Source organism: Catharus ustulatus, chromosome 16 (genome assembly GCF_009819885.2).
Source record: "Catharus ustulatus isolate bCatUst1 chromosome 16, bCatUst1.pri.v2, whole genome shotgun sequence".
Classification (NCBI taxonomy): Eukaryota; Metazoa; Chordata; class Aves; order Passeriformes; family Turdidae; genus Catharus; species Catharus ustulatus.
The window spans coordinates 6,220,178-6,236,674 of record NC_046236.1 but is presented as its reverse complement, the minus strand read 5'-3'; the positions used below and the strand labels follow the sequence as shown (position 1 = coordinate 6,236,674).

General features: G+C 44.1%; 2 protein-coding genes across 3 annotated transcripts; one reads left to right on the top strand and one right to left on the bottom strand.

Moving 5' to 3' along the window:
* The first annotated feature begins 676 nt into the window (after positions 1 to 676).
* Positions 677 to 9,813, top strand: TVP23A (trans-golgi network vesicle protein 23 homolog A). The gene is made up of 7 exons (XM_033074119.1): positions 677 to 776; positions 849 to 928; positions 4,248 to 4,392; positions 5,339 to 5,428; positions 7,178 to 7,303; positions 8,887 to 9,016; positions 9,407 to 9,813. Exons 1-7 carry the CDS (start codon positions 768 to 770, stop codon positions 9,472 to 9,474), a joined length of 648 nt encoding a protein of 215 aa, XP_032930010.1. The 5' UTR covers positions 677 to 767; the 3' UTR covers positions 9,475 to 9,813.
* A 644-nt stretch (positions 9,814 to 10,457) lies between these two features.
* NUBP1 (nucleotide binding protein 1) lies at positions 10,458 to 16,131 on the bottom strand. 2 transcript variants are annotated; one of them, XM_033074118.2, is made up of 11 exons: positions 16,085 to 16,131; positions 15,904 to 16,005; positions 15,472 to 15,608; positions 15,218 to 15,286; positions 14,697 to 14,729; positions 13,707 to 13,797; positions 13,384 to 13,538; positions 12,211 to 12,321; positions 11,987 to 12,089; positions 11,224 to 11,307; positions 10,458 to 10,646 (listed from the first exon to the last, which is right to left on the bottom strand). In XM_033074118.2, exons 1-11 carry the CDS (start codon positions 16,110 to 16,112, stop codon positions 10,594 to 10,596), a joined length of 966 nt encoding a protein of 321 aa, XP_032930009.1. In that variant the 5' UTR covers positions 16,113 to 16,131; the 3' UTR covers positions 10,458 to 10,593. The 2 variants fall into 2 exon arrangements, with proteins under 2 accessions (XP_032930009.1, XP_032930008.1); XM_033074117.1 differs by lacking the exon at positions 10,458 to 10,646 and having other exon boundaries at positions 10,655 to 11,307.
* Between the last annotated feature and the right edge of the window lie 366 nt (positions 16,132 to 16,497).

Sequence of the window (16,497 nt, the reverse complement as noted above, 5' to 3'; positions counted from 1 at the left end):
TCATACCCTGAGAGTATTGTCCAAACACTTCTTGAGCTCTGTCAGCCTTGGAGCCGTGACCAGTGTCCTGGGGAGTCTGTTCAATGCCCAGCCACCGTCTGGGGAAAAGAACCTTTCCCTAATATTCAACCTAAACCTCCGCTGACACAGCTTCAAGCCGTTCACTGGGGTCCTGTCCCTGATCACCACAGAGATCAGCGTCTGCCGTCTACTTCCCTTTGTGCGGATGTTGAGACCACACTGTGGTGTTCCCTCATTCTGCTCCAGGCTGAACAAGCCGAGTGACCTCAGCCTCGCTAAGGGCCGTGTTACCGCCACCGTGCCCGTGGCACATGCACAGTGCCGCGGTGCCACCGCCTGTCCCCAGAGCTGCCCCGCACAGGGACAGGGCCGCGGGGAGCCGGGCAGCGCTGGCCCGGCTGTGGGTGGGCGCCAAACGCGAGGTGTGCTCCCGTATTTGTACACCTACGTTCACCTTTCCCTCCACTCCTCCTTCCTTTCAGGGTTTGTGTTCAGCATGAGACCCCAGCGGCCCTGATCAGGTGCGTGTGGCGAGCCCGCGGGCGGACAGTTGACCGCGCTGAGGGCCGGGGGCTGCGGGGCCCCTCACGCTGCTCAAGCCGGCCCGGCCGCGGGCAGCCCCGCTCCACGGCCGCAGGGACAGCGGCTGTCCCCGGGCTCTCCCGAGCGCTGCCCGGCGAGGCGCAGCCGCCGCGGGCCGTGCGAGGGCAGAGCTCTGGAGCCGCGCAGGCCGGCCGGAGCTCGCCATGAAGCAGGTAGGGGCGGCGGGCGCTGCGGGCGGGCCGCGGCCGCCCCGGGCCCCGCGCGCTGACGGGCTCCCGCCGCAGGCGCTGGTGGACGACACCGAGGATGTGTCCCTGGATTTCGGGAGCGAGGAGGAGCTGGCGCTGCGGAAAGCGCGGATCAGGTAACGGCGCGGAGGCCGCAGCATCGCGGCGCCCGGGCGGCCCTGGCTGTTCCGTGCACTGAAAACTCCATGGAAACACTTCATTGCCGTGTTTTACAGGGAGAGGGGTCAAGCGCTGGAACAGGCTGCCCGGGGAGCCTGGGGGGCCGCTGCTCGGGAGATGCCCGGGCTGGAGCAGTCGAGGCCGGGCCCCGCTGCCCGGCATCGCCCGGTCACTGGAAATGAAAACCTGACACACCCAACATCCCAAACCCCAAACAAACAGTGCTTTAGCTAGAGCTAGAGCAGTGGAGATAACTCTCAGCTCTAGCAAAGCCCGCTGTGCAGCAGTGCTCACGCACTTCAATGCACACCTGGCTGAACAGCCAGATAGCTGCAATAAAAAACTGTCATGATTTCCTACCAGGGATGTGATGCTGTGTGGAATATAAAATATCTTATGCTTGTAGACATTACCTGAGAAAACCCAGCCGCTTAACCCATCTCATGTGTCAGGCCAAGCAGTCTACCCTCGCCAGTGGTGTCACTGCAGGCACACAGAGGTCCCAGGTGACAGAGCTGTTTAACCAGTGGCTTTTGAAGAATCTCCAATCGAAGACTGTGAAAGGAAGAGTTTTATGTCAAAAGGAATTAGGCATGCATGATCTGTAAGATATATAATCAGCTTCGATTCAGATTACTTTCTTCTGCCTTGCCCCAGTTTGGTCTGGTCCATTACAATGATATTTCTTGTAGGTGTAAACAATAGATATTAATATTATAAAATAGATATTAAACCTGAAACAACATTATCTGAGATAAAAGCAATCCCGTAGCTTTACAATACAATTATTCTGTTTTACTAGGGTCTGGTGAAGCATTTCTGCCCTTCCATTGCTTTGGACTTTGTAACTTCTTTTGTCAGCCCTGACATAAGATTAACCTTCCCAGAATTGCCTCGGTTTCACACCTCAGCAGCAGCATGCATTTTAAATGAAGGTTTTTATTTTGGTGCAGTCTTGGAGAACACAGCCTAAAGAATTCAGCTGGGAAATGCAGCTTAGATGTACTTTGATCACATGAGCCACAGATTAAGTCTGAGGGACCAGACTGGATATAGCATGAAGTGAAACCACCCTGGAATGTTTGTAGGAGGTCACAGCACCAGGCACTTTTCTCTAGAGATCTTAGAGAGTCCTCCTGATTCATGTTACTCAGTATTACAGCACAAGTAAAGTATCAGCAAACTGTACTATTCTGGGATCCACTTTGTGTAGATATTGGTTACATTAGAGACAGCTCTTCTTTCTGGCCCTTAAGACAATATTAAAAGATGAGGTAGTATTGAAAATTTGTCTGCTATAGAATGCAGAAATGAAACTGCTTACACTGGTCACATGCATTTGTTTTTATATTTCTGAAGAATCTTGTGCAAACGAGCCTGAAACTCACCTAGGTGCTGCAAAATTGTTTTATCTTATTAGAGGGCATAACAAGATGTTCCAATCATTTGTCTTTAACTTTATTCCAATATCTTGAACTTGGTTAGAATTTGCATAGGCTATGACAAATTGTGTTTTTGTGATTTTCTGAGGTATGTGCAAAAGGGCTCCTTAAAAGCAAAGGGTTAGTGGCTACTTTCCTAAGAAATAGGAAAAAAGATAAGTTCATTGCAGTTCATTGGGTCTGGAAGTCAGGAGCATATGACTGCTTCTTTTACATGTCAGCCAGGAAACACGATGATCAAGCCAGAAAAATGAGCCCATTTATTCATCATTTACCTCAATACATTTTGAAGTATCAGGAAAAAAAAAAAAAAAGTATGTAGAGTGCTACTGTGGCACTTCTGAGCAGGTACCTGGAATGATTCTCATATAGTTCACTGGCAGAGCTTAGGCCTGACCCAAATTTGATTCTTTAACATGGGATGCAACTAAATTGATTACAGTTTATTCCTGTCCTAACAGGCATCATGCTCACAAACTGATCAGAGGTTATTGTAACAAGGTAAATGGCAATCATTGAGCCTTGAGGCTCCAGTTCTACAGCACATGGATGTTTAGATGCAACAAGAAAGCTAGAAGTCCAAGCAAGTGGGTTTCTGTGCTTTCAGGAGCAAATGTATGGCAAGCTGAGCCAGGACAGAGTTGCAGTTTCCTTTATCCTTTCCAGAGTCTCAGTAAGTGCTCAGCACTGTAACAAATGAGAGCTTGTTCATGTATTTGATTTGGATTTTTTTTGTTTGGTTGTTTTGTTTTTAGTAAATGCCCTTCAGTGTTTGACATTGGAAAAAAATTCAGCATGCAAACATTAATCTTGTTGTAATCCAGTTATGCTGCTGAATCTGCCTTCCAAAATGAAAATGTGACTTCTCCAAAGTTTCTGCCACCTTTGAAGCACTGATCCATTAGAAAAGCTCAGGCAACCCTGGTGTGCTTTGAGGTTGTGATCTGTGAAAGCTGCTCTGGACACAAGGGTACCACTTCCATAATTGACTCTTAGATCTTCTTGACCAAGATCAAGGCTCACAGCAGCAAGGCACTGTATGTTTTAGCCAGTTCACAATATCCACTCCACCCACCTGGATGCTTATGGCAGAAAAAGCCCCTTTGCTTAAAATGTCACATGTTCAGTTCTAAGTCAGAAGTTTTTGGAAAGTTTGAAGTTCACATAGGCATGACCAGAAGTAAATATAAAGTACACCAGTGCATCATTCTTCCCTCTCCAGTCATGTGTGTAGTACTGGAAACAAGTATTGCTGTTAGAGAAAGGTAAGCACCAGAACAGTTAAACAGCTATAGAGCAATAATACAACAATAAGGATATTTAAGTTATAATATTTATTATACATATATGGCCATAATTTAAGTTTTTAATAAGCAGTTGTGTATGTTTTATGTGTCTCATTTTATTAAACACAATAACAGAATCACATTTAATAGTTAAATAGCTGATTATGCCCTACTTTTGTTAATTGGCCATACTACTGTTAATTGTTCACAGAGGCGTAGGAGCTTAATGGGACTGTTGTTGATTTAAGTATCTTATTCAGATATTTTATTCTCTAAGCTTCAAGGAAAAAGTTACTTAACTGCAAGAGCCTGTAGTTAATTCTCACTTTCAACTAGTAAACAATTTACAGAGTAAGATTTTTACTGGCATATTACCCTGAACATTGTACTGTGCTCATTACAGCATTCTCCAACCTCTCCATCCTACTGTGCAAACCAAGATACCATTATAAATGAAACAGCTACATTGTTCTACATTGTCAGCAAGGACTGTAATGTTCCTTCCAGTCTCATAATCTCATATATGCTCTGTGTTTTCTCTTTTCTAGGCACCCACTGGCCACTTTTTTCCACCTGTTTTTCCGAGTGAGTGCTATTGTTACCTACTTGTTCTGTGACTGGTTCAGCAACAGCTTTGTTGCCTGTTTTGTCACTATTCTCCTCCTTCTATCCTTTGACTTTTGGTCTGTCAAGGTAAGATAACCCTGAATAGTAATTACTTGGAAAGTATTTTGTTTGTCATTAATTAAGACAAAAAAAAGAAATATATATAATGACAGAAGTGACAAAAACATTGCATTTTGTTAATTTATTAAATGTCTAGCCCATTTTAATGAAGATGTTTACATATATTAGTTATTTAGCAACTTGTCTTCTATGCCTGACTACTAAGGTCTATTAATATGGTGAGAAAATTTCTTTGCCATAGGTAGGTTTGGATGCTTTCCCCCTTAAAAAAAATTTAAAAATTTAAGTAATACTGGCCTTCAGTAATGGATGTCCAAGGATATCCAGATCTGCAACCCTGTGCCCAGACCCCACAGCAGGGGCTGCAGAAGACACCTGAAAGCCCAGCTATAGCTCTGGTGCTTTAATCCCACACAGGTAGGTGGGTCAGGCTAGCCCAGGATCCAGGGATTCTACATGTGGAGCAAGGCTTTTGTTTTGTAGATGAGAAGCACTGATGCATCTCCAGTACTGTGAAAGCTTCTGGTGTTCATGCAGGAGCAAAAATATTCTCTTGGTTTGTTTCCCCCATCCTACACAGCTTACTTGCTTGCCATTAATGTCCCATTTTTCAGTGTGTTTTTGTTCTCAGTATTCCTCTTTCACTGAGGAAATTTATTTATTTGTTTATTGGGTGCTTGTCCAACTTGAAAAAGATAGAGCCTATAATTTCTTATTTAAATAAGTGTTATTGTGCAGATTATCATATTGAAAGAGAACAGGTCTCTAAATTTGTAACTTCACCCATCATTAATGGCTGTTGTACTCAAGCTGGCACAGCTTGTAGAAGTAATATTAGTATTTGATAAAAGGAGATGATTTTTGAATATGCTTGTCCTGCAAATTTTCTCTCTTGCTATACTGACAAGTGACTTGTGCTACTGATTAATGTAAATAATGGTTTAATCACTAGAATGTGACAGGAAGACTCTTGGTTGGTTTGCGTTGGTGGAACCAGATTGATGAAGATGGAAAAAGTCACTGGGTGTTTGAAGCAAAAAGGGTAAATATATTAATAGAAGTAGACACAGGGCAAACAGAATCCATAGGAAATATGTAAAGCTGATACCAAGTCAAATAAAGTAACAAATAGAGCACCTTTGTAACAGTTACTTTTTATCCAGCTTCCATAGAAAACAATGTTAGTATTCAGGTGCAAGGACAGGTTTGTCACATCCTGGAAGTATTCAGGGCAAAACAGGTCTCACAACATTGTCAGCATATGGATCAGCAGAATAAATATTCATAGCATGGTGCTATAGGTGTGAAATGTTTCTGGTAGTTCTATTTTATTTTCTAGTGAGAGTATCTTGTAATAAAAACATCTGCAGGTAGATAATCCCAATACAGAATCCTCTGCAGGTAAGATTTATGTGGAAAGCCATGCTGAGTACTTATAATTTAGTATTTTGAAGTTAATATTTTATTCATGTTCATGGAATATGATGGGAAAGAGAACCTGGATCACAGAGCATTCTGATATTGCCAGTGCCTCCAAACAATGATGGGGAAAAAAAAGCACTATAGAATGGCATTTGGCATCACTGCCAGGGTCAAGACTCAGGGTTTTGCTTTAACTTGCTGACATTCTCTCCACAGCCCCACTGAGCCTGGCAGAGCAGCACCCAGGTGCTGCTCACTTGGACATTCTTTGGAGCCCTCCAGCCTGGCCAGGCTGTCCCTGGGCTGTCCCCATGTGTGGGGCCACAGTGCCCTCTGCAGTGCCCTCTGCAGCGTCCTCTGTGCCCTCTGCAGTGCCCTCTGTGCCCTCTGTAGTGTCCTCTGTGCCCTCTTACACTGCCCTCTGCAGTGCCCTCTGCAGTGCCCTCTGCAGCCTCGGCTGCGGCTCCAGGGTGCCCCGAGCACGGAACACAAATTGATGTGCTTCCTGTGAGTCTAAGGGAGGCCTGAATACAGAATAGAGGAGACCCTGCAGGAAAGAATACATGGAAAATTCAACATACTGAAAATTAACTCAAAAGCATTTTAGGTGGAAGAGTCCAGAGGTTTTCTTTTCCAACTGTGATGTTTTTGTTTCAGAAGTTGGCGCTAGTGGTCATTGAGTGGTCTGAGGGCTTGAATGACATTTTGAAATTTGGAAAGATCAGAATCTTCTCAACAATTATCTTACTTTATGGTTATTTTTTTGTTCTTTTCAAAGTGTGGTGAGTGCTGAACCCTTCAGTGTAGATAGAGACTTGTGAGTTGTGCTGACATGCAGAAATCTGTAAGCAGGGCTTTGCAGCCTGCTCTGAAGTTTTTGCTCTCCCAGAAGAACAGACAGAGCACAGGGCATAAGGCTGCCTCCTGCAGTTACAGTGTGCCCATCTCCAGCATGACACAAGAGGCATTTTCAATATTTTCAATGGTTCTTAATTCATGGAATGTCAGCAGAGTTCAGAAGCAAACCCCAAGTATTTATATAACAGGGATACATAATAGTTTATATAATAGGAAAGTAAGCTTCATGAAAGATTTAAATTAAGCTAAGATACTGCATTTTTTTAGGAAAAATGTATAGAAATGTGCATTTTTATGAGAATTCCAGTCTGAGCTAGAACCAACAATAAATCCTATGGATGAAAATGCTGTCATTTACAACAGGGCATCAGGAAGGAAACTGGGCATGAGCTACTTCTCTTCTTAGTTAATCTTCTATGCATATAAGTGAAATCTTCCTCCTCTGTTCATTTGTCATTTTTTGTGGGTTTTGACTTTGTGACTAATAGTCTCAATTAATTTTTTCTTCCAGGTGCCTGCAGTAGCTGCCTCAACTGAAGCTGAAGCCCGAATCTTTTGGCTTGGTCTCATCATCTGCCCAGTGATTTGGACAACATTTTTCTTTAGCACCTTGTTCTCCTTGAAGCTGAAATGGTTGGTGAGTCAATGGGTAATGAAGACAATATTGGTAGAAGGAAAACCCAGATCTGTTACTTTTGAACCAAATGAAAATTCCACCAGCAGATTGAAAGAATTTCTAGGAGTTTTCTGCAGTCGAGGCTTGCACTCTGGAATGGATTGGTAATTTTTAGCTGCCAAACCCAAACTTCTTTTGGGTTATCAGATGTCAGCTCCTTCCTCTAGAGAACCACAAGTGGTGGGCAAAATTGGTGAGCTCCTGTTTAACTGCAGCAACTTACTCTGTCCCAGTTTATTTCAGTCAAATGAAACTAACAGGAGAGAACAAAAAATGAACCAGTGATGTTGGTTTCCAAGTTTTTAGGTCTCCTGGGAATTCAGATGTACTTACTCTAAAAAGAAAGGATTTTAGATCTCTGGTATCATTCTCTGTTGAAAGAACCAGCACCATTAGCTCTTAAAACTTTGATAAACTGAGCTATAAGTAGGTATTTTATAATTATTCTACTTATGAGTCATCTACTTAAAAAAAACTCCAACACTTTTTTTAAACATAAGAGGAAATTTACCCCATATATTGCATTACATTGAGATATTGTTGTCTATAAAATCTTCATATTTTCCCCTGTAAACATGAAGTGCTTGGCTAATGGCCACACTATTCATTTTGTCAAGTTCCCAGCCATGCTCAGTACCATTTCTTACTTTAGTTTGAAAAGATAAAAAACACCTCCAACATGTGCAGCTTCATAACCAGTAACAGCCAAGATTGCAATATTTTTATTCAATTTAACAAGAAATTCAGCTATTGGCATGAATCAATTGCAAATCATTAACTGCTTTCTGGTGCCCCTAAACAAGCAATAGTTAAAATTAAACCAGCACTCTTTGTTCATGGCTCGACCTTTATTTTTGAAAAGCAGAGATTGTTTGCTAAGTTAAGAGCTGCTTGGAGACAGAACTCTTAACTGGCACAGGAAGCAGGTTGCCAGGTGCTTGTAAAAGGCAAAATACATGAAAATAAAATAATTTTTGGGAAACTCTTTCTGAAGGCTAAGAGAAACATTTTTATAAGTTACTGCATTAGTCACATTGGTTCCACCTGCTGCTAAACCTAAAGTACCACAAAAGGAGCCATTTATTTTCACTGCCTGTCAATGCTAGATAGGGAATTTATCTATGAATGCTATTTGTAAATATGTTGTTTGTTTATAATAAGTTGCTTGTCAGCTGAACAGACCTGCAAGTGTGCCATATATCTGGGTGTAAAACTTTTAGATAGGAATGGGACTTTTAAAAGGTGAAATGTTTCTGGCATCTCTTGGTCCTTTTTTGAGTAAGTGCTTTTAGGAAAGTAATGAAATCTTTCAAGATACAGAATGACAAAACTGGTATTGGTGTTTTGATAAAAAGAGGTATTTTGTAGAAAGGAACTATTGTATTTGACATGATTGGGTATCTTTGAAGGCCATTTATTATTGAAAGGAATGTCCCCTCTTACAGCATGTTTATCTGGACAGTGTGTACACATACACATGTATACCCTACACAGTCCATGCATAGCCATGGATTTGTTCCTGATGAACTCTTGTTTGTCCACAGGCTCTCGTGATTGCTGGGATCTCCCTTCAGACTGCTAATTTATATGGCTACATCCACTGCAAGTTAGGGGGACAAAAAACCATCAGCAGAGTAACCTCAAGGTTGTTTGGCACAGCAGATGTTCCCAAGAGTGAGTACTGAGCTTCAGCCCATGGGATGGCACAGGCCCCCTGCCTCTCAGGGCTGATGCTGGCTCTTCCCAGCTGTTCCTGCAGTGGGTCCAGGGTGATCCTGATTCTCCAGCAAGCCTCTCTGGCAGTGGCACATGGAAGAGCTATAAGGTCACTTTGCTTCATGTTTGGAAGCCTGCTGAGCTCCACAACTGAGCTGCTTCCAAGCTTCAGAAGAATGTTCTCAGTTAAATCTTTGGAGTTTCTATAATTCTAATGCCTCTGCTTAAGCTCAGCTGGAAGAGCCATCTTCAACCCTCAGGCCTCCAGCTGGCAGCTCCTTGCTTCTGTAAGAGATCCCTGTGTCCCAGGTTATGCTTACAGCCATGGGTGCTCTGTTCCCTCAACAGGACAGAGCAGGAGAATTTCAGAAGGTGGCACTGAAGAACATGGGAAGACAGGCACAAGGAAGAGTTAAAGGATGGGCAGTAAAAAAAGTAATTCATTAAAGCTGTTCTTCATGGGAAGGTATTTATATAAAGCTCTTCCAGAATTATCCCTGCATGAAATAAAGTAATTTGTGTTTGAGTCTTTAGATCCTGGAAGTTTTAATGTATTTGTTACTTAAAAGCTTCACCAAAAAGTTGTTTGTGTGAGCACAGACAGTGCTCATGGTTTACAAGGAGCACACTGCTTTCAGAAAAGTTGTCAACTAACTTCAAACTGTTGGATTATCTTAACTGGGAATTACATGTAATGAAAAGACAATGCTAATTTGTTTAACTTTGGAACTACAATAAACAAAAATCAAACTGCCTTTCCTTCCCTCTTGTACACAATACTGATTTTTCAGAGCTTTCAAACTACAATCCCAAAGCGCTCTTAGTTATTAAACATACTGAATATTTTTTTATTTAATAATATTGAATTTTAATATTTATTTTTTATTTCAAAAATATTGTTTATTTTTTAATGTTCAAGCTTAGGGTCAAATAGAAGAAAACAAGTCATAAACCATGTTTATCCACTACTTGTGTGAAGCTGGCAGTATGTATAGTTTAAAAATTAATCTTATTTTGATACCTGTAAAAAAATAAATAAGCAGTGCACTTATACAATACTACTACCCCAGCTTTCACTCTACAGATCTTTTGCATTGAAAGGAGACACTTAAATTATGTTATTTAAGGCGAGAGAATGGGCATTACAGCTCATCCTTGTGCAGCAGGCAGAACAAAGGCTGCTACACATGCCCCACTGTCAACCCAGCATATTTTATATTCAACCTCCTAAATAAAATGTGTGCTGTATTCTCACCTCAACTGCTACCTTCACAGTCAGGTTACTGGTACCATGACACTGGAGGCAGAATGCACTTGATAATCCAGATGTAGACTCATTTTTACAGCTTTCTAGTGAAGGAAGAACTACAAGAATCTTGGACTTTTGGAAAAAACAGAGGCCTTTATATTAAGAATTTATTTGCAATATACAAAAAGAGCATTCCTTTAATAAATCAAGGCATAAGTTACTTTTCTATAATTATGAATGAACAAAAATGAACTACATTTTACAGATTATTTTATCCATTTACAGATTACATTATCTTTTCTTCTTCCAAATGGTGTTGTTCACAGTATTCCTGAATTCCTGCACAGATGGAGAAAAAGAATTATAAGTACTATTTCAGTTGTACATCAGGAATTTGTTGTTGCTGCATCTGTCCCCTGAGGGTACGAATACCTGAAGTTGGGCCTTCCTTACATGCAAAGTGGCTTTAAGATTATTTTTAAACAGCACAGCACCAGCTGTTTAGGGAGATTTTGCCAGAGGTTTTTTGTGTAATTACAGTTAGAAGTGGAGGCATCGGTCAGTCAGGTGCCTCCCACTGGGTTATGCTGAGCACCTCTCCACACATCTGCTCGAGAGCCTCAGAAGGTTTCTCGGAGCACAAGGACACCCCATCTCTGAAAATGAAAGTCTGACTTCTCTGAAGTCAAACATTGAAACCAGTTATGAAATACAATTTCTTTATCACTTTAGCAGCCAGTCAGAAGTGATGCCCAGAAGCAAACGGTCTTTGCACCTGTTACTTTCAGAATTGCTGTGCACCTCTCCTGATTTTATTAGCTCTGGCACAGTAACACAAGCCCATTTAACACCTTTGTGTATTGCAGGAGTGCTCGGAACCCAGGGGATTCATTTGCACAGTGATTCTCAGACTCACTTTGAATGATATTCCTGTAAGACAATGTAGCTGGAGACTCGGGTGCTTCAGCCAAGAAAGACTGGCCTCTGTCACAACTTTTTCCTTGAAGGACAGAGAAAAAACACAGAAATAAAGCAACAGCAAAAGATGAGTTTTCCTTTTTGTAGCTTTTATCCTATTCCAGTTATACCCTTTCAAACAGCCACCTGCATCTATTCCTTTTGGGAAGCCCTTAAGTCAGTAACAGGACTAGAAATACAGTGTATAGTTTGACAGAGGAACAGTGCTAGCAGAAACCTTCTGTTGGGAGTACTGAACTGCTCCTTGGTATTATTAATTCAAGTATTAATTGGTAACAGCTAGTGGGCAAAGAACCATGCCTCCTCATGACCCACAAGAGAATTTGGGCAGTGCCAGTAACAGTGAGGTTACAACACTGGTTCTAATGCTAACATCTACAAAATATTCTTCTTTGAAGGGGTTATTATTTCGTTCAGTCTGCATTTCCAGGTGACTACACCAAGGAGAAAGACATGTATTTCAAATACAATTACAGAGCTGAAAAGATGCAACATATAACTTAAGTGACTAAGGAAAGGTTAAGGAAATTACACCAGCACTTCCCTTATTGCACACCAAGCTATGTCATAGTTCCAGTGACAGAAGAACATTCAATCTAAAAGTGCTAATGGACATGAGTGCCCACGTCAGGATTTTCCAGCAGTAAAATCAGTACAGGAGGAACAACTTGCTTTAAGTGCAGTGCAATAAGTGACTTTACCTATCTGTGGATCCAGAGGCACTTTACCCAGGAAAGAAACACTTAAGTTCTGGCACATCTTCTCCGCACCACCAGTAGTCGGGGGAAAGATCTGAGATTCGTTCTGGACAACATGAAAATCAGAGTTAAAATACCGCAATTCTGAGAATAAGGCATTTTTGGAGCAGTATTTGATATCCAAGCAATGCCAAGGAAAGAAGACTGTAGAACACAGCGAGCCTTACCTTACACTTGGGACACACAAAGCCACTCATGTTCTCCACAACGCCGATGATGGGCAGCTTCACCTTGCGGCAGAAGTTGATCTCCTTCCGAACATCTTGAAGTGACACTTCCTACACACATTAGCAAACACTGGTATTTCAACTGTAGTGTTGCATGCCAAATCCATTCAGTTACCTCCTTAGAGTACTTTATAATGAATTATTACTGCTGCCTTTAGGAACACCAACCTGTGCTATGAGCTCTATCAACAGAGCAGGTACAACACTTGAAGCCTACTGGATGTGGTTCTGTCCTGAAATCTGACTCTAGTCAAGATTCACCCATATTTATGTTTTTTATCTCCTATGTTCATCTCGTATCTTCTTAAATGCAACTTTTTCACGTTTTCATTTTACAGAAGGGCTCTTGGTGTTCTCCACAGAGTGAGGAAAGAACCACCAGGCTTACACTAGTTACCTCTTTTCAAATTAAATTTAAAATATCTTACCCTCTCCTCTGACTTTTCACCTATATGACTGACCTCATTCATTCTCCTGCTCCCTTCCTCCTTCACCACCTCTCTGCTCTTGTCCTCAATACTTTGCTTCCTTTATGTGTTATCCTTTCAGCTACTGTAGAAAGACTTTATGTCATGTGCTAGTTTGATCTTCTGTTCTGTTCCAAACCAGACATGAAAACCTTTGTTTGAACTGGGTGTGTTTTTAGTTTCAGCTTTCCAGGAGCCGATTTCTCTTTTAAAAATGCATATGACAAAGCTGCCTACTTTGGTGGGTCACCTGGAGCTGACAGGCTACTTCACAGCTTATCACTTAAAACCAAAGCTTCTGACAAACATTCCTCTGAACATTAAGCCATTGGTGAGTAAATTACAGATCCACAATGATGAGAACTCTGGTTCTGAAGGAGGAAGTGAAACACTACATTGCCTTTCACCTCACAGGTCACAACAGTTTTTGATTGTGAACTGTTGTGGTTTAGTGACCCATGTGGATCCTCATCCAGCTCCACTGAGACACCCACCTAACCCACAGCCCAGCCAGCCACAGGGATAACACAACGAAGTCACTTCCCTGAGATTCTGTATCCTTAGATTTCTGTGAAATGAACAGCTTGTAACACAAGGACTGCCTTTAAGTGCCATGATGCTTCCCTGGTGGAATTTTGGCTCACACCTGGGGAGTGGTGACGATGACAGCGCCGTCGATGTGGGTGGCACTGAGGTACTGCACGATGGACAGGTGCTCATCTGATGTTCCTGGGGGCGTGTCCACGATCAGGTAATCCACTTCACCCCAGTCCACATCACGCAGAAACTGCTTGATCAGCCCTAGAGGAAAGGATAAGAATGTACAACAGAAAGAGTTATCTTCCTGTATTTCAAATTTCAGGGTCTTAGCTAACTACCCTATCTACATTACTAAACAAGTTCATGATATTTCTGCACTTGAAATCTTTCAAGTATGTGAATTACTGTTGGAAAACACTCAATACATACCATTTTTTTTTGGTCCTCTCCAGATGACAGCATCATCAGGACTACTAAGCAAAAACCCCACTGACATAACACCTAAGTTTTCTTCAACATACTGAAAGAGAAGTAGAGAAACATAAAAGTGAAGAAAGAGCAGAGAAACCAACTCTGAACCCCTAGTTTACAGAAAAAGCAGATGAGGGGGAAGTCATTAATCAAATAAAGGCAGAGAACTTTATCACAGGGCATTAAAAACTGCATCTTCTGCAACCCTCACCAACTACACTAAGACTGAAAAAATGAAATTGTTGCAGCAGTTTACGGAATCACTGGAGACAGTGTAAGGATAAAAGCAGCTTTCCCTCTCAGCACCAGCTGCCTTTCTAACAGCATACACACTACAGGGAATCTTCAGACAACCAGCACTACTGCAAAATCTTCTCTGCATATTCTAAAGATTACTGAGGTTTTTCTTGGGTTCAAGATACTTCTTGGCTGTCACAGAAAAGATGACACACTATAGCTGCATGATACCCCAAAACAGCTGCATGATACCCCAGAATAACAAACCTGAATAATTTATATTTATTGCCCATATTGCAAAGTCAGTAAATACAAGATAATGAAACAATTTTAGAAATACAGTATTACTATTACTAAGAAATTTAACACTCTGATCTACATAGTCTATATCTTAATTGTCTATGATATGCATGTCTATCTTATAGATCTATTCTACATTTTATAAAATCTGCATATATATTCTACAGCATTCTCTAAATATTCTATAGAACACAGATATAGGTTATATATATCTATGGAATCTGGACATATAGACTCAGTAGATTCTACATCCTATATCTGTAGATTTTATAGAATCTGCATATTTGAGTCATTAGAAGAAGAATTAACAAGAGTACCCCTTGCTCTTCCCTCACTTATTTTTCACTGTAGAAGATGGTGCCCAACCCAAACACACCCAATGAACTTTCTGAAACAGCTGCACCAACTTACCACTGGAGACCATCCAGATCCACTCTGATGAACCTGAAAATTGAAGTGATACACAAAAGTTGCAACAGATACAGACATTACATAATATATGAACATAAGTCAAACCTGGGCAAAGAGCTCTCCTGCCTGCAGGAACAATCCTGCTTTAGTGGGGCAGCTGAGGTAAAAATGCAGGAGCACCAGATCTCCATTAATAAATGAACTAGAACTGTTCAAACCTCATTACTTTATGTAAGAAATACTTAAGGGCTGATAAAGTGCATCATGCTACTACTACTCAAGTTTCAGGCTGTCAGCATTATGTGGCTCATGTGCAATGGAAGCTGGTTTGCAGAAGTGCTCATCCTGAAAGCAGATGACTTTTGCAAGATATATTATGCTGAACTCACCTCATTTCCCTACCCAATGCCCCCTATTTCCCATTATGCACTCCTTTTAGAAGCTCTACATCCAAAAAGCCTGATCATGCTAATGAAAAACTAAGGAAAAAACCCCACTTAAATGTTTGAGCATCCACTTACCTGTTCTCCTTCTAGACCCATCATCTTAGGAATCGATGGCCCGCAGATATCTATGTCCAGCAGAGCAACCTGGAAAACAAACAAGCCAACCTGCCCCACTGAAAATAACGTAGCACAGGGCTGTCTCTACAGGTGATCGCGTGCAATGAAATCACCGCAGCAAGGCTCATCCAGGATAACGTGCAGAGGCACACGATCGGTACCTGCCCGCTCCGGGACCCCCGCCGCCCGTCCTGTCCCCGCCCTCTGCCCACCTGCTTGGTCTCGTCCGCCGCCAGCCCGTGCGCAAGGAGGGCGCTGAAGGTGCTCTTGCCCACGCCGCCCTTGCCGGACAGCACCAGCACCGTGTGCCGCACCGCCCGCAGCCGCGCCCGCAGCTCCGCCGCCTCCGCTGCGGAGAGACCCCGCCGTCAGCGAGCCGGCACCGCGCCCCCCGAGCCGGCACCGCGCCCCCCGAGCCGGCACCGCGCCCCCCGAGCCGGCACCGCGCCCCCCGAGCCGGCACCGCGCCCCCCGAGCCCGCACCGCGCCCCCCGAGCCCGCGCCGCGACCCCCGAGCCGGCGCCGCGACCCCCGAGCCGGCGCCGCGACCCCCGAGCCGGCGCCGCGCCCCCCGAGCCCGCACCGCGCCCCCCGAGCCGGCACCGCGCCCCCCGAGCCGGCCCCCTCACGGCCGCGGCACTCACCCGGGTCCGGCCCGGTCGCGCCGGCCGCGCACAGCCCCTGGTTGGGACATCCCTGGCAGGCGGCCGCCCTGCCCGCCTGGGCGCTGCCGGTCCCGGGGCACTCTGCAAGGGACAGCGAGAAATTGGCCGCGAGTGTCGCGGGTGCGAAACCCGTCCCGCCCCGTCCGGCTCCGCAGCTCACCCTCCGGTGCGCCCGGCGCCTCCGCCATAGCGCTGCGTCACTTCCGCCATAGCCATGCGTCACTTCCGCCGCCGCGCCTCGAGCCCGCCGTGCCCAACCGCTGCCGCCAGGGGGCGCTGCCGCTGAGGGCTCGGGTGAGCGGGGACACCAGCGAAGGGCACGGTGACACCACGGGAACGCTGGTGACTCCAGCGAGGGACCCGGTGACACCACGGGAACGCTGGTGACTGCAGCGAGGGGCACGGTGACACCGCGGGAACGCTGGTGACACCCCGGGAGCTCTGTCGCGGGGGGTTCCGCCGGTCCCTCGCGGGCTCTGCCCCGGGTCACCCGGCGCTGCGGACAGCCCGCGCACCCGCCCCCGGGCCCGGCCGGTCCGTGAGCTGCGGCAGATGCGGCAGTGGCAGCGGCGT

Bases quoted from the DNA above. Each gene is read 5' to 3' on its own strand.
- NUBP1 (XM_033074117.1), bottom strand. From the start codon at position 16,112: ATGGCGGAGGCGCCGGGCGCACCGGAGG. The intron at 15,609-15,903 runs GTGAGTGCCGCG...GTCTCTCCGCAG, and splicing joins CGCGACCGGGCCGGACCCGG to CGGAGGCGGCGGAGCTGCGG. The intron at 15,287-15,471 runs GTGGGCAGAGGG...TTTGTTTTCCAG, and splicing joins CGGCGGACGAGACCAAGCAG to GTTGCTCTGCTGGACATAGA.
- TVP23A (XM_033074119.1), top strand. The intron at 4,393-5,338 runs GTAAGATAACCC...TTTAATCACTAG, and splicing joins TTGACTTTTGGTCTGTCAAG to AATGTGACAGGAAGACTCTT. The intron at 5,429-7,177 runs GTAAATATATTA...TTTTTCTTCCAG, and splicing joins GGGTGTTTGAAGCAAAAAGG to GTGCCTGCAGTAGCTGCCTC.